Here is a 15,146-nt window from a genome sequence, read left to right as displayed (position 1 = left end):
GTTTTTAACTTGAGGTCAGTATACCTCTCCAAACATCATATGATTTTCCTGGAGTTTTATGTAAAACTGTGTGAATGTAATTTTTTTCCCCAAGGGAGGTCTAGTTTTCATCAGCATCTCAAAGTAGTTTATGACCCTAAAATGATTAATAATCATTGGATTAGAGAATGCATTTTCATGCTTACTTAGCTTTGTAATTGCTGACACATGTTGGGTGCCACCAAGAGGCAGCCTGAATATACTTTTTGCTTTTGTCCTATTTAATTCCTAACTTAAAGTGAAATTGTAACCATGTCTAAATATGTTTCCCCTCCCCTTTCATTGCTATATGTTTTTACAGTGCATTTTAACAGATGATGGCAATCAGCATGTGTATAAGAAACTCTGTCTTTGTGCTGGAGCTAAACCGAAGTTGATATGTGAAGGAAATCCTTATGTATTAGGAATCCGTGATACAGATAGTACTCAGGTAAGATTTTTTTTTTTTTTTAAAAACAACAGTTTTTCTGCTTTTTATTATCATCTGCAACTCTAAATAATGTCAGAGAGAAAATACTACTCACTGAAAAAAAAAAAACAAACTTTTGTTTTTCTCAGTTCAAAATAATTGCTACAATTACCATTGAGCTTAAAATATATATATATGCATGCTTCAAATTAACACATTTTTATTACTTATCTTTCATTAAACATTGTATTCTACATGAATGTAAATTTTTTTTTTTTTTTTTTTTTTTAACCACCAAATGGAAAAGTCATTTAATTCAAAAATCATACTTCCACTCATTTCATAGGGATTGTCACATAAATCAGGTAAGATTTTAAGGTTGGGTCATGGGAAGGGAAAATTAAGATTAAAGAAGTACAAATCAATTCCTTAGACTTTTCTACATTCAAATCAAAATGTTCCATGTATGTTAATTTTTATCTGGTCAGATGAGAAAAGAGGTTTTTGTTTCATGACCCATAAACCAAAAACAGTTCTCAAGTGGTTATAATGTTTTATTACTGCCAATTTCAGTTTGTTTTTAGTTGATAACTTACTTTGTTAATTTAGTTCATGCTGATGTTCTTTGTTCTTTTGATTATGAGATGTCCCAAATATAATTGTGCTGAATATCACAACTTACATTATACACAAATTCATTACTCTCCTTTGATTGGGATTATGGCTTTGCAACCTAAATCATGTAATGGTCTTTTTCCAAAAAAGGTATAGCAAGTCCAAAACTAACTTAACTTACTCTCTAGCAAAGAAATTAATATTCAAAATATGCATTATCTTTGTGGTATGGAACTGAAAATATCATTTGGGGTTTATTGCTCTTCCCTAGGAATGTGATAAACTATCCCAGTCAGGTGGAACTTCAATGTATGGAATCTTACACAACTTCTTTTGATAACTTACTTGGGTTTTTTAATTGTCAAGGAACTCTTCCTGGTTTCCAGTCACAGTACTCTGTCTTACCTCATGTTCATTGTTTTTGTTGATGTTCTGTCCCCGAGGTGATGTATTTACATTTATATAATATTTTATATTCTAGAAAATTGATGGTTTGCCTTCAACCTATTCTTCCCCAATAATTAGGAAGTTAGAGAAAAACTAAAAGAACTTGTCTTCTTGTAAACATTTTAGATTCATATTTTAAAAAATATTCATCAGAATTTTTGAACTCAACTTCTTCCAACTGGGTCCACTACATACATGAACTCATTGAAACCTCACAGTGATCCTGTATGATAGTTATTACTCCTATTTTACAAATCAGAAACTGAGATTGAGAGATTCAGTAACATGCTTATTCTGCATTAGCTAGTAAATTGATAAGAAGTGCAGTTCAAGCTCATGCCTTTCATCTCCGACTCCAGTGCTCTTTACAGATCTTTAAGTTATTCACTGCCCTCATTGAAGGACAAGCTAAAATTGACTTCAATTTTTCTTTCTTCTACAATTTTAAAATAGAAGTTAATTTCAGGGTTGAATTTTTTTTTTTTTTTTTTTTTTGAATAGTACAATAAGTTTTCATGTCAATTTAACAGAAATGGTAACTTGGCATAGTAGTAGCAGTAGGAAATTAGCTGTTCACATATTCTAAAGCAATGGGATTATTCTGTACTTTTGATAGTGCCAGAATGACCACTGGCTTCTCCAAGCTCATTGTGATCTTTCTTGGGGGGTAGGACCATCAATTATTTCTCTTATAATGGTAATATTATTTTTCAGTAATTGTTAGACATTATTATGTGCCTGCTACTCCTAAAAGCTTTATGTACATCATTTTACTTAATCCTTACAGAAGCCTTATGGGATATAGACAGTATTTCCATTTACTGTGAGAAACCTGAGGCTCAGAAATGTTAAGCAACTTCCCCAAGGTCAGCCAGTTAGTAACTGGTAGAGCCAGTAACTCCAGAACCTGTGTTCTTAACCACAATGCTTCTGTCCTCTTTCCTGAAAGTTTTAGGTACTGTGTGACTCCAGGGAAAGTGTCAGCTGAGGAACTAGCATGAGAATGAAAGGACAAGTCCTGTATCAAGGATACAGATTAATGTCATGCTAGTGAATTGATTTGGTCAAATAATTAGAAATGTGGTAAACTAAAGAGACTAAACTACCTCTTGCTAAAGATTCTAAGGTACTCTAAATGTAATTATGTAAAAGGCAAGGAAAACCAGGAGAGACATTGCTGTGAAGGCAACTGGGGTTGAAACAGAGAGAACGTTTATAGTTACTTGGGAGGGTGCATCATGGCAGAGTGGGAAAGTAAGTCATATTTTGTTGTTCCTTTGTAAATTAAATAAAATACTTATACTTTTAGGATACTATCAGTAAAGTCTATTGCTTCGGATATTGTTCACAATTATAAAATATTATCTCATTTTCTTTTTAATATAGGAATTTCAGAAACAGCTCACTAATGCTAGAAGAATAATGATTGTAGGGAACGGTGGTATTGCACTTGAGTTAGTGTAAGTATATATTTTTAAATATTATTTAAGAATTACTCTGATGTGATTATTGGCAAACAAGGAAACATCTTATTAGCCTGAAAATCAAAAATAAATGTAATTGTCTTTCATATTTTTCAAGGACAAAAGATCACTTTATTTTTTAGCTTTCATGGAATCCATAGTTGCAGAAGTTTCCTTATAAAACATTATAGTTCAAGGAATGCTTTAATCTCTACGGATCATTCACTGGTGACTAGCCAGATTTATCCCATTTGATGTGTTTTATAAGCTTGTACTGTGTTTTAAATAATTGAAGTGTGTATATCTTTAGAAATTTCTAGACATTGCCCCTACCAAGTCTTATGGATTATCTCTATCCTGCTTCACTCATCTGTTACATGTCTGTCCCTTGAAACCATAAGTGTTTTTGACTCCTGTTTTAGAATATGTGGTATTCCCAGCTCTTGGTTTTTGGAAGTTTAGGAAATGTGAACATATTAATTTGAAAATTTTTCATAAAATTTTATGATAATTCAAGCTCAGAAAACATTAAATAAAGCCCTTTTGTGCTCTATAGAGCATTGGTTCACTTATCTTTGTGATTTTAGGTTCCAGTGGATGGCTGACATGGAATGGTCGGAATATTTTTCAGGCCAGAAAGGTGGATCAGGCCACAGAGGACAAATTTATATCAAAATAGGGAATATGCCAAAACTCGTATCTGTGCTCATTTTCATCCATCCCAATTCTCAGACTAGGTTTTTACTCCATCTCAATTCTCAGACTAGGTTTTGCCCCCATCTTATATTTAGGAGAGGGTCAATCCCAGTGGAAGCCTGTAAGAGTCCCCAAATTGCCTGAGTACTAGAGGTGGCAATTCATCATTACCATGATTATGAAGTTTGTGATACCGTATTGAAAAGTGCAGGGGGTCGAAACCAAACTGTGGGCTGAGAGTGGAGAGGCATCGATTTACTGTAAGGAGGGCTTCAAATCCTTGTGTATACATGACAGATTTTCTCTCAGCTATCACCAAAGTATAACTTATTAATTATAATGAAAAAACTTTATATTCAAAAATGTCCAAAGCCACACATATTTCTCATTTTCCTTAGGTTGAAGAATGAAAGACTATGATTGGATAAAAATCAAAGTTTTTTATTTAGTAAGGTCTTCTTTGATAGTTTAAGAAAGGATCCATATACTGCTATTCTCTCATTTTAGGTCTGCCAAATGATTGATTAGATGTTTGTCTTCTCATGATGAAAACTGATATATCCAAACACTTTAACTCTTTAATCCCCATATTCCACTGGGGTTAATTTTAATTTTCTTCAATATACTTTTATTTTAATTATCTCTCTTTTCTTCTTTCCAAGTGTAGGTTTATCTTTTCCTTTCCAAACAAGCAAAGTTTTTCATAATTTCAATAATTACACCTTACTGTTTATCAGGTGTGTTTAGGGTGGTTTTAAAATCAAAGCAGTATTTCCCCTATGTATGATGAAATCTTTAAACTTATGCATCTTGCTGAAGGCATCATATAAATTAGGGTAAGAGGATTAGTGGGTGTCCTCTGAGGCAGATCAAGTAGAGAAATTAACTTGTAGTGGTTACTTATAATAACTGTGGCCTGCCAGTCAGTTATCAGTATTTTCAATTACATTGATATGTTTCATACTATTACTTTAAAGTATGAAATTTTCAGTTTATAAAAATTAAGGGAAGCATTTTAAACTATATGCCTACCTGTATACTGAAACATAAATTTTATTACTAAATATGCTTTTTTCTTTCTGTTGATCAGCAATGATATGTGATCTGAGTAGCACGAAATAGAATGTCCTCCACGTAATCTGAAATTTAGTGACTTATAAATGTTTTTTTCTGGCATAGGAGAGCAGCAAAAATAAAGGCTTATTAGATGAGGCATAGGGCTCCTTTATCATATGCCAAAAAGCACAAGCATCAGGTCACCTGGAGTCAAATGTACTAACCTTTTTTTCCCTATCATCTGCTTAAGATAACCTTTGAAAAGTTATCTAACCTATGTTACTTTATATTGGCCTATGAAATAAAGATGGTAATACTTTGTACCGAAAAAAGTGTTAAAAGTTAATATATTAATTAACTGTTCAAATAAAATCTTATTACAGTAAGCATGACCATATGTCCTGTTTGTCCAGTACACCTATTGTACTAAAACAGTTAATAGCAGATAGTATCCCAGCTTGGATGATAAATTATATGATCACCCTAATTATAATGGATTTCAAGGGATTTTGTCCAAAATAATTATTAAGAAAACCCTATTTTAATGTCCAAATGTACAGATACAAGAGCAGATGCCTAGGAACTCTGGCTAGCTTATAAATGGTAATAGAGGGTAGCTTTTCTCTAACATAACAATTCCTTTCTTCCTCTAAAATCCCTGATCTTTCTGTGAACTAGAACTTTCTTTGACTAGTTGGTTTGGAAATTTCTGAGATGAAAGGAATTGTATGGGTAGTGGTTCTTTTTAACAAAGTTAAGATTTTAGTTTATGATGATCTCCTTTTTCTATCCATTTCCAGAATGTGGTGCTTTTGAGAATATGAAAAATTGTTACCAATGAAGTCAGTTATTCTCAATGTTCTTGCTGTATACCATCCATCCACCCATTATTGATTACATTAAAACCAGATAAACAAACATTGCTTAATCCTTGGGACCCTGGGGACATTCTATAAAATGTGTTGTAAAAATTTGAAATGATATTCATGGTAATAAAATTTTATCTGAAATTCAGTATATATTTTTGTCCCTTATAAGTTCTTTCAGTAACCTGGGTAATTTCTTTTACTATTTATTCTACCTATAACTCTTACTATCCTGAAAGTGTTATTTTTTTTTTATAATTAACATTTTCCAGTTTCCTTTAAAATATTTTCTTATTTTAGGAGACAGTATATTTTTTTGCCTTAGGGGAGATCGTTGTTATTTGCAGATGCAAATATTTCTACTCAGATTTTTAAAATAACATTTAAGTAATTTTAATTTATCTTTTAGTTATGAAATTGAAGGCTGTGAAGTGATTTGGGCCATTAAAGATAAAGCTATTGGGAATACTTTCTTCGATGCAGGGGCAGCTGAATTCTTAACTTCAAAGCTCATTGCTGAAAAACCAGAAGCTAAAGTTTGCACAGAAAAGAACCAGATATACAACTGAAGGTAAGCAGAGCATCTGGCTCATTAATTCACAGACGAAGTTTCGTTTTTTAATTAAATAGAAAATGACTATAAGAAAATTTAGCAAAATACTGTATTTGGGAGATAGACATGAATAATTTTTATTTCTATATCTTTGCATGAATTTTTCAGATTTTCTGGAACATATATTTTATGAAAATTATGTATAATTAAAACTGTAAATTCAAAGTGAATTAAATAAACCAGCCCATCTACACCTTTGCAAGCAGATATTACAATTTGACAACATGTAATTTTGTAAAAAACTGCAATGAGTTTAAAAAACTAATATACCCTTACATTTCTGAAGTTTAAAATAGTTTTAAAACTATTTTACTGTTTGCCTATAAATTTAACAAGAACTTTGTAAGTTTGACAAAATTTTGAAAATTTGATGACTACTTTTCTTATCATTCAGATTAACCTAGACATCCCAAAATATGTTGAATGTGTTTATACTCAATACTCAGTTGAAAGTTTATCCTTGTTATAGCTCTCAATCACAAGATATTAAAATAATGAATAAAATGATTAATATGGATACATAGTTTAGTCATCCTGTATGAGAATCATTACATTGTCTGATAAAAGCTTCAGTACACAGGTGTAACTCTCTGGCAATTTTGGTATCATTTGAATTTTGAATTACTTTTTGTCTCCTTAGGAAGGAAAAAGGAAAGAAGAACCAAAGCTAAGGATGGTTAATGTAGGTAGTGCGTTGGGACCTGATTGGCATGAAGCTTGACACTTAAAGGAACCAAAGAGGTGTGTTTTCACATACTGATTACACATGTCTAAATATAATTTTAAATTCTTGAACCATTTGGTAAAGACTGGTTAAAAATATCTAGTTAGAGGATTGCTAGGTCACTTTACTTAAAATCCATAGTACTAAAAAAGGACTTCAAAGCCACTTGGCCCAATTGTGCACCAAAGATAGGAAAATATCAAATTTATCTAAAACTGGCTCTCAGCCATCTTCTTAAACTCAGGTACAGAGACCTCTGTACCCAGCAATGCTGAATACACCTGTACTATTTTTAATAATCTTTTCTCAAAGGTCATTTCAGATACATATAGTAAACTTTCAATATTTTAAAGATTATTATATGGATTCTAAATAAAATACACACTAAGTATCCTAAGTAGGTAAGTGGGTGTCTTACTTAAATATTAGATATTTTAATTTTTTAATAGTTGTTAGAAGGTTATGATATTTAAATATTGTAAAAAACATACAAAACAGTCCTTTCATTATGTTTATTGATTTCTTTTAAAGCACTGATTTTTCAGCCTTGGGATGGGGGGAGGGGAGCTGGCCATGCAAATTATGCAAAAGTTTTTTCTATCTGCACCTTAATATCCTAAGATTAATAGTATTTTTACCCTAAGGACTTCAAAGTTTAGTTCAGTAAACATTTATTATCTTCTGCCTAGCTGGCACTTTAATAAGGTTCTGGGATACAGCAATAATAAGTTGGCATGGACCTACCCTCAAGAAGTTTTTATAACCATTATAATTTTAAAAATAGAGAGGAGAAGATCTAAGGTGGTGGCATAGAGAGGAGTGGAAGTTAGTTAATCCTCCTGAAACAACTAAAAAAGAACCAGGAACAACTAGTAAATAATCCGTAATAACTGTAGGGGGACAAATGTGACCGTCCACTCATCATACCCCAACCTGAATTGGGAGGAATGCCCGAGATCACAGCATAAAATCTGTAAGAAAAACTGCGGCTCCAAGCCGGGAGCCCCCTCCCCCAACAGCCCAAGCTGCAAAGCCTTTGGTGCTAGAGAGAAAGCTTTTCTCCCAGCAGTGAATATAGCTCAGCTGAGCTCCAACTGGAGCTTTAGTTAACAAGCATGGACCTGCTTGCTATGAGCTACAAATCCCCAACACACAAAGGCTTTGGGTGATGACTGACCTTGGAGAGCCAGAGGTTGGCCACCGATGGGCCCTGAAGGGGGCTTTCTGTCCCTGTTTCGGCTCGGTGGAGAAACCCCTCAGCCATTTTCAGTTCCCAGTTTTCTGGACCCAAGACAGGGGTGGAGATAGCATGGGCAGAGTCTATTCAAATGCTAATATACTCTCCCTAGGGGCTTATCTTCCCTAAGAGGAAAGGGGTGGGGCCCAGCTCTACTACCTGCCTTCCATTCACAACCAGACCCCAGAGTCTGGGGGAAAACAGCCACGGCCATACCTCCTTACACCAGTCTGGAGTTACAGGCTTAAGGTTACTACCTGCTCGGTGCAGAAGAGCACAGTGACCTGAGGCCTCAAAGGGTGTACCAGTTTTCTAAGACACACCCTCAAGGAAACCAAATACTGAATATTTCTTCATTCTGGGACCTTAAGCCCGTTCTGGTCTGGAAAAACCTGATTGGGGATAACCAAGGAAAACCATGCCTAGACAACAGAAAACTACGACCCTACACTAAGAAAAACAAAGTTATGGCCCAGTCAGAGGAACAGACTTACACTTCAACTGAGATACAGGAATTGAAACAACTAATAATAAGTCAATTCAAAAAGTTCAGGAAGATCTGGCGAAAGGACTGAACTGCATAATGAAAACAACTGGGGGTTACATGAGCGTTAGAAATTGAAAGTTTGAAAAACCAACTGGCAGAATCTATGAGAAATGAAAGCCCACAACACAAGAGATGAAAGACACAATGGAAAACATACAACAGCAGAGCTCAAGAGGCAGAAGAAGAAAACACTTAGGAATGGAGAACAAGGTAACTGAAAGCCTACACACAAAAGAACATAGAGAGAAAAGAATGGAAAATATGAGCAACGTCTCCGGTAACTTAAGGACAAAATGAAAGCAAGAATGTACATGTCATCGGTTGTCCCAGAAGGAAAAGAGAAGGGAAAGGGGCAGAAGCAATAATAGAGGAATAATCAATGAAAATTTCCCATCTCTTACGACAAGACATAAAATTACAGATCCAAGAAGTACAGCATACCCCAAACAGAATAGATCTGAATAGGCCTACTCCAAGACACTTAATAATCAGATTATCAGACATCAAGATAAGAGAGGAATCCTGAAAGCAGCAAGAGAAAAAGTGATCCATCACATACAAAGGAAGCTTGATAAAAAATATGTGTGGATTTCTCAATAGAAACCATGGAGACAAGAAGGAAGTGGGGTGATATATTTAAGATACTAAAGAGAAAAACCTACCAGCCAAGAATTCCTATATCCAGCAAAGATGTCCTTCAAATATGCTGGAGAGCTTAAAATATTCTCTAACAAAACAGACAATGACAGAGTATGAACAAGATACCTGCTCTAAGGAAACACTAAAGAGGCACTGCAGACAGAAAAGAGAAAAGGAGTGAGAGGTTTGGAAAACAATTCTGGGAGATAGTAGCACAGCAATGTTAAGTACATGAACAAAGATTGACTATGAGTGTGTGTTGAAAGAGGAAGGTTGGGATCATTGTGGACACCAGAACAGAAGACGAAGGATAAAGATGGGACTGTGAACTCAGGGAAACCTAGGGTGCTCAATGATTGTAATAAAAGGTATAAATATGTTTTTACATGAGGTAGAACAAATGAATGTCAACATTGCAAGGTGTTAAAAATAGGGTGGGATTTGGGGGAAAATACAATCAATGCAAACTACAGACTATAATTATGGAAAAATTGTATTATGCTTCCTTTAATATAACAAAGGCAATATACCAAAGCTACAATGCATATGGGGGCTGGGAATATGGGGAAGGGTAGGGACTACCTGGCAATGGGTGATTGTCTGACTCTTTATTCTACTTTAGGTTAATGCTCTTTCCTTTTGCTTGCTTTCTAGCTGTCAAGTTTTGGGTTTTTGTTTTGTTTTGTTTTCTCTATTTCTTTATCTTTTTCTTTTTGTCTCTCTGCCTTCTTTGACTCTTCATCCTTTGTGGAAGAAATGGAGATGTCCTTATATAGATAGTGGTGATGGTGCTGAATACATAAATAAGTGACATACAGGGAACCAGCGATTGTTTTACTTAGGACGGGAATGTATGGTGTGTGAACAAAACCATCTTAAAGACAATGGGTTGATGAAAGAACCTTGAGGGCACTATATTGAGTGAAATAAGACAGACACATAAAGGCAAATATTGCAGCGTCTCACTGATAGGAACTAATTAATAATACGTAAACTCATAGACATGAAATATATGTACCCAGGGATATAGAACAATGCTAAAGAATGGGAAGTGTTTGCTTATTATGAGCAGAATGTTCAACTAGGGTGTAACTTAAACGTTTGGAAATGGACAGGGGTGATGGTAGCATGTTTTGATTATAACTAACAGTGCTGAAAGTTGTGTGAAGGTGGTGGAAAGGGTAAGTTCAGAGTCATGTATGTCACCAGAAGGAAAGTTGGAGATTTAAAAGATGGGAATGTATAAAACAGTGAATCTTGTGGTGGACAATGTCTGTGATTAACTATACAAATATTAGAAATCTCTCTCATGAACTAGAACAAATGTATGACACTATAACTAGAAGTTAATAATAGAGAGGCATATAGGAAAAAAAATATATACCTATGGCAATCTATATACTACCGTTAGTAGTATTTAACATTCTTTCATCAACAGTAACAAATGTACTATCCCAAAACTGAATCAATATGGAGGGTGTGGTTAGGGGTATGGGGGAGGATTTGAGTTCCTTTTTTTTTTGTCTTTATTTCTTTTCTGGAGTAATGAAAATGTTCTAAAAAGTGAAAAAAAAAATTGTATTGATGGAGGCACAGCTGTATGATGATACCATGGACAGCTGATTGTACACTTTGGATCTTTGGATAGTTGTATGGTATGTGAACAATCTCAATAAAAAAAAATATATATATATATAGTTGATTCTCATTATTTGCAGTAGTTGTGTTCTATAAAGTCTTCACAAACTCTAAATTAGTGAATACTGAACCATTGTCCCTAGGGGTAATAGAGGGTTTGGTTCCTGCAAGTCTCTGGTCACATTTTCATCAACCTATCAATGTGTAACCTTGTTTTATGTTTGTTTCTATTTAAAGACACCTTATTTAATACATACTGTTGATTCATTAACATTGAACTAATGGGCAACAGCACTATACCTCCTGCCTGAATGAAGCTTATGTTATGTATTTTCTCTTTAAGTCACCATCACAGTGTTTTTGCACTTAGGAGCACTAGACAGCACTTCAGCACTTTTTTGGGGGGCCATTTTAAACAGCAAAATCACCAGCAAAAAGTACAAAAATACGAGTGTGGCATGAAATATATTGCAAAAAGGACACAGAATGAAAGCTGAAAGGTGGCAGCAGAGTGTTGCCTGTTCATTGACTCAGCTGGGAATGTGTATATTGGGTGACTTAAGTTTTTCACCACTCTGTGTAAGTCTGCAAATGACCGTGAAAGGGTCATAAGTGTTGATTTGGGGTTACAAATAAATTTTAGCAAGTAGGCAAATTTGCCAGTACAGAATCTGCAAATAATAAAGACCAACTGTATATGCAATTATCAATGAAGTTTAAAATTAAAAAGTATGGTCTCATGTATGGTCTACTAATGCAATTATTAAATCTCTTATTAGGTACTGAATGAATTTATACCCCTTTCATGAGTAGAAATTGAGAAGGTTATTTTGGAGCATCAGTGTATTGTCATTTGTATTATAAGAATTATATTTTCTGTAAATTGTTTTCGACAAGTATTTTAAAAATTTGTTCTTCATCATCAGCAACCCATGTCATTCCTTTTGAAAGTATGAGGGTGATCATTATTTTTTCACTTTAGTTTTCTCATAAGATTCACATTGAAACCATGTGTGAAGTAAAGAAAATCTACCTTCAGGAAGAATTTAGAATTCTGAGGAAGAAGTCCTTGACTTTTCCAGAAGACCATCATAATAAGTCAGTTAAACCAACTGATAAAGGTAAGTAATGAAATAAGAAAAATATGTAATCACTTACTTAAAAGGAAGATAATTTTGCTATATTATTATATTTAAAAAACAGCTTCAAATTTCCGTATAAAATTTATACATGAAGAGTAAAAATAAAACCATAATTTAGCTATATGTCATTTCATTTTCACTGCTGATTCTTCCAGTTTTCCAATGAATTAATTTATATTGGGCTTCTGCATTTTACCTAGGGCTCATAGTGTTTGAACCATCATAACTCTGTGAATCAATCAGAATATCTTGCAGATTAAAACAAAACAAAGAAAGTGAAACTAAAAAAACCCAAAGCTTTCAGAGGTGAAGTGACTTCCCTAAAATCAAACAGATTGAAAAATCTGTAAAACTTGAGGCTAAGATGTAGCGGTCCTAACCCTGGCTCTACACATCCTGTATGAACTGCCATCATTGGAAGTACACTCAACCAAACCTAGTGTATGAGATATTCTAATATGGGAGTATTAGAAGTTCAATATGAATATTCATGGAAAAACATTGAAAAATTACTAATCTAGTTAGATTAAACTCTCAGTGGTGTGTAACAAAGATTTTTGAAGAAAATAATTTAGAAAGTTAACAATTTAAATTTACTTTATTGGCATTATATCTAAATCTGAAAGACAAATGTTTAGAATGTTACTATACCAAAAAAACAAGATGGTATTAATTGCATTAATATTGTTTACTGTGATTCCAGAAAGTTTAAAGCTCAATAGGATAAATGAATAGTAATCATGTTTTAGCAAATGTACTTTATAACAATTATTAGGAATTATTAAGGGGTGTTTTAAAGTCATCTCTTCATTTTTCTTTATTTGTGTTTCTAGTTATTATATTCATGTAACACTATGGACACAGCTGTTGGTGGTTACATTTGAGAATAAAATCTTTTTCTTTTTTTTTTCTTTTTTTTTTTTTTTTAAGAGTTGTGGCCTGTATATGTGGAATTGACTAATGAAAAGATATATGGCTGTGATTTCATTGTCAGTGCTACAGGAGTTATACCAAATATAGAACCTTTTCTCCATGGCAACAATGTAAGGAGAAACTTGTGCAGCTACAGATATTTAAAAGTATTAATTCTTTGTGAACGTCTCTAATTTTCAAGCATGAATAATTGTTTTAGTAAATTAAGATTGCTAAAAACAATTTGGTGATGTGCATGTCTTGATTTTGCAATATCCTTTACTGCTTAAAATCCTTAAGCAGCTACCATCTCAACATGTCATCTTTAATTGAACATAATTTACAATTTATTTATCTAATCGTTGATGAGATTAACAACTCCTATGAATCCTTAAAAGTGGTTCTTTTAGAGAAAGCATCTTGTATCTTTTGTACTTTTAGCATTTGAAACTTAAAAAGTGGGAATATTCTTGTACTTGGGTGAGGAATGGTTATTAAAATTCTAAGAATTATATGGGTCTGTCTTAGTAAGAATTTGACTCGCTGGAAATTCAGCTTTGGTGTCTCAACTTTGCAACTATTTTTTTATTTTCCCATTAAAAATCAGCAGGCCAAGGTAAAATTTGACTTGGTCTTCTACTTTAGTCATGTTTTATTTTTCTTATTATTTATGTTTACAAGGAACAATGTTTAGTTTGATCTAGGACAAGATGGTGGCCTGAAAGTAGATGATCATATGCAAACGTCACTTCCTGATATCTATGCAGCAGGTGACATCTGCACTGTATCGTGGCAGCCCAGCCCAGTCTGGCAGCAGGTAAACCAGCATACATGGGCACATTTTCATCAGAGATCCTGTCTGAATATCAAGTGGTTGTTACTAGCAAATCCAGTTTTCTGGATTTCAGTGCTACTTTATGAAACAAGCTGAGTTGTTCATGACATTAAAAGAAAAAAAAAAAAAAACTAGGATTTTTTTTCCTTCTTGGTAAATTATTATACAGCAGTGGCATAGAGTAGGATATCTTTTAATTTAAAAAGAATTGTAGGCTATTACTTGGGTTTTCATTCTCAGTGCTTTATCAGCATTATCTGGTAGAACTTTCTGTGATGATGGAAATGGTCTATAATTCTAGTGTCCTTTATGTTAGCCACTAGCCACATGTAATTTTTGAGCACCTGAAATGTGGCTAAAGTGACTGAGGAGCTGAACTTTTAATTTTTTTTTACTTTTAAATTTAAATAGCTAAATGTTACTAGTAGTTACAATACTGGCAGCACAGCTTTAGATCATTAAAAAACAAAAAAACTACCGAGATTATAAACCATATAAATACAGCATTCTGCTCCTGGATGACACTATTCTATTCCTCTGGGAATTATTAATGAAAAATGATCCTATAGTGAGGAGCCTGTCTCAGCCTATGATTCCCCCCAACTGGATCTAAACTTCTTCCTGTCATCACATATTGTGCACCTTCTTCGAATAACAGCGGAAGATAGTCAAAGAAAATGGCCATAGGTGAGAGATTGTCTGCGGTTACGGTGTGTGTGTGTGACAGCTCCCCAGCTGGTCTGAATAGGGATATCACTCATTCAGATTAACTATGATTTGAGTGTGAAGTAGTGGAAGGACTGAATGTATTTTAAGAGACACGTTTACTATTTTGTGTATTTTATATACAACATTAATAATAAGAATTAATTCAGCCTGTTTAAATGTTTCTGAAATGTTTCAAAATAGCTAGTTTTCAGTCTTCTCTACAATATTGTCCTTTCTGTGGCATAACTGATCAAAGTCTCAATTGGGAGTTGGAGTTTGTGAGGGGGTTTTCTTCAACATTTTAAATCCCCTGGGATTAAAACCCCCTGGTATTATACCCAGAAAGCTCAACACTTTTGTCAAATTATAATAAAATTTGAAGACAGAGGAATTTGTAGAGAGGAATTTAAATGACTTTCCACAATCAGTTGCTGAAATCTCATGTCATGTCTTGGGGCTGGGCACTAATTAATATCTGTCTGTCTTACCATTGAAGGGTTAATAGCAGGGTATCCTTAACTGTCTAGCTAGTACCTAAAACTGAAACTTACTGGAAATGG

General features: G+C 33.8%; 1 protein-coding gene across 1 annotated transcript in view; it reads left to right on the top strand.

Annotated features, from left to right (window-relative positions):
- The window catches only part of PYROXD1 (pyridine nucleotide-disulphide oxidoreductase domain 1), a 34,253-nt gene that overhangs the window by 17,030 nt on the left and 2,077 nt on the right, over positions 1-15,146 (top strand). The window contains 10 exon segments of the mRNA XM_037845087.1: positions 341-469; positions 2,897-2,970; positions 6,001-6,130; positions 6,132-6,162; positions 6,845-6,882; positions 6,884-6,914; positions 6,917-6,945; positions 11,972-12,110; positions 13,062-13,174; positions 13,738-13,860. Of these exon segments, the coding sequence (XP_037701015.1) occupies positions 341-469; positions 2,897-2,970; positions 6,001-6,130; positions 6,132-6,162; positions 6,845-6,882; positions 6,884-6,914; positions 6,917-6,945; positions 11,972-12,110; positions 13,062-13,174; positions 13,738-13,860 (837 nt within the window).

Source organism: Choloepus didactylus, chromosome 8 (assembly GCF_015220235.1).
Source record: "Choloepus didactylus isolate mChoDid1 chromosome 8, mChoDid1.pri, whole genome shotgun sequence".
Taxonomy (NCBI): Eukaryota; Metazoa; Chordata; class Mammalia; order Pilosa; family Megalonychidae; genus Choloepus; species Choloepus didactylus.
The sequence above is the reverse complement of the archived record's forward strand: the minus strand, read 5'-3'. Positions and strand labels throughout refer to the sequence as shown.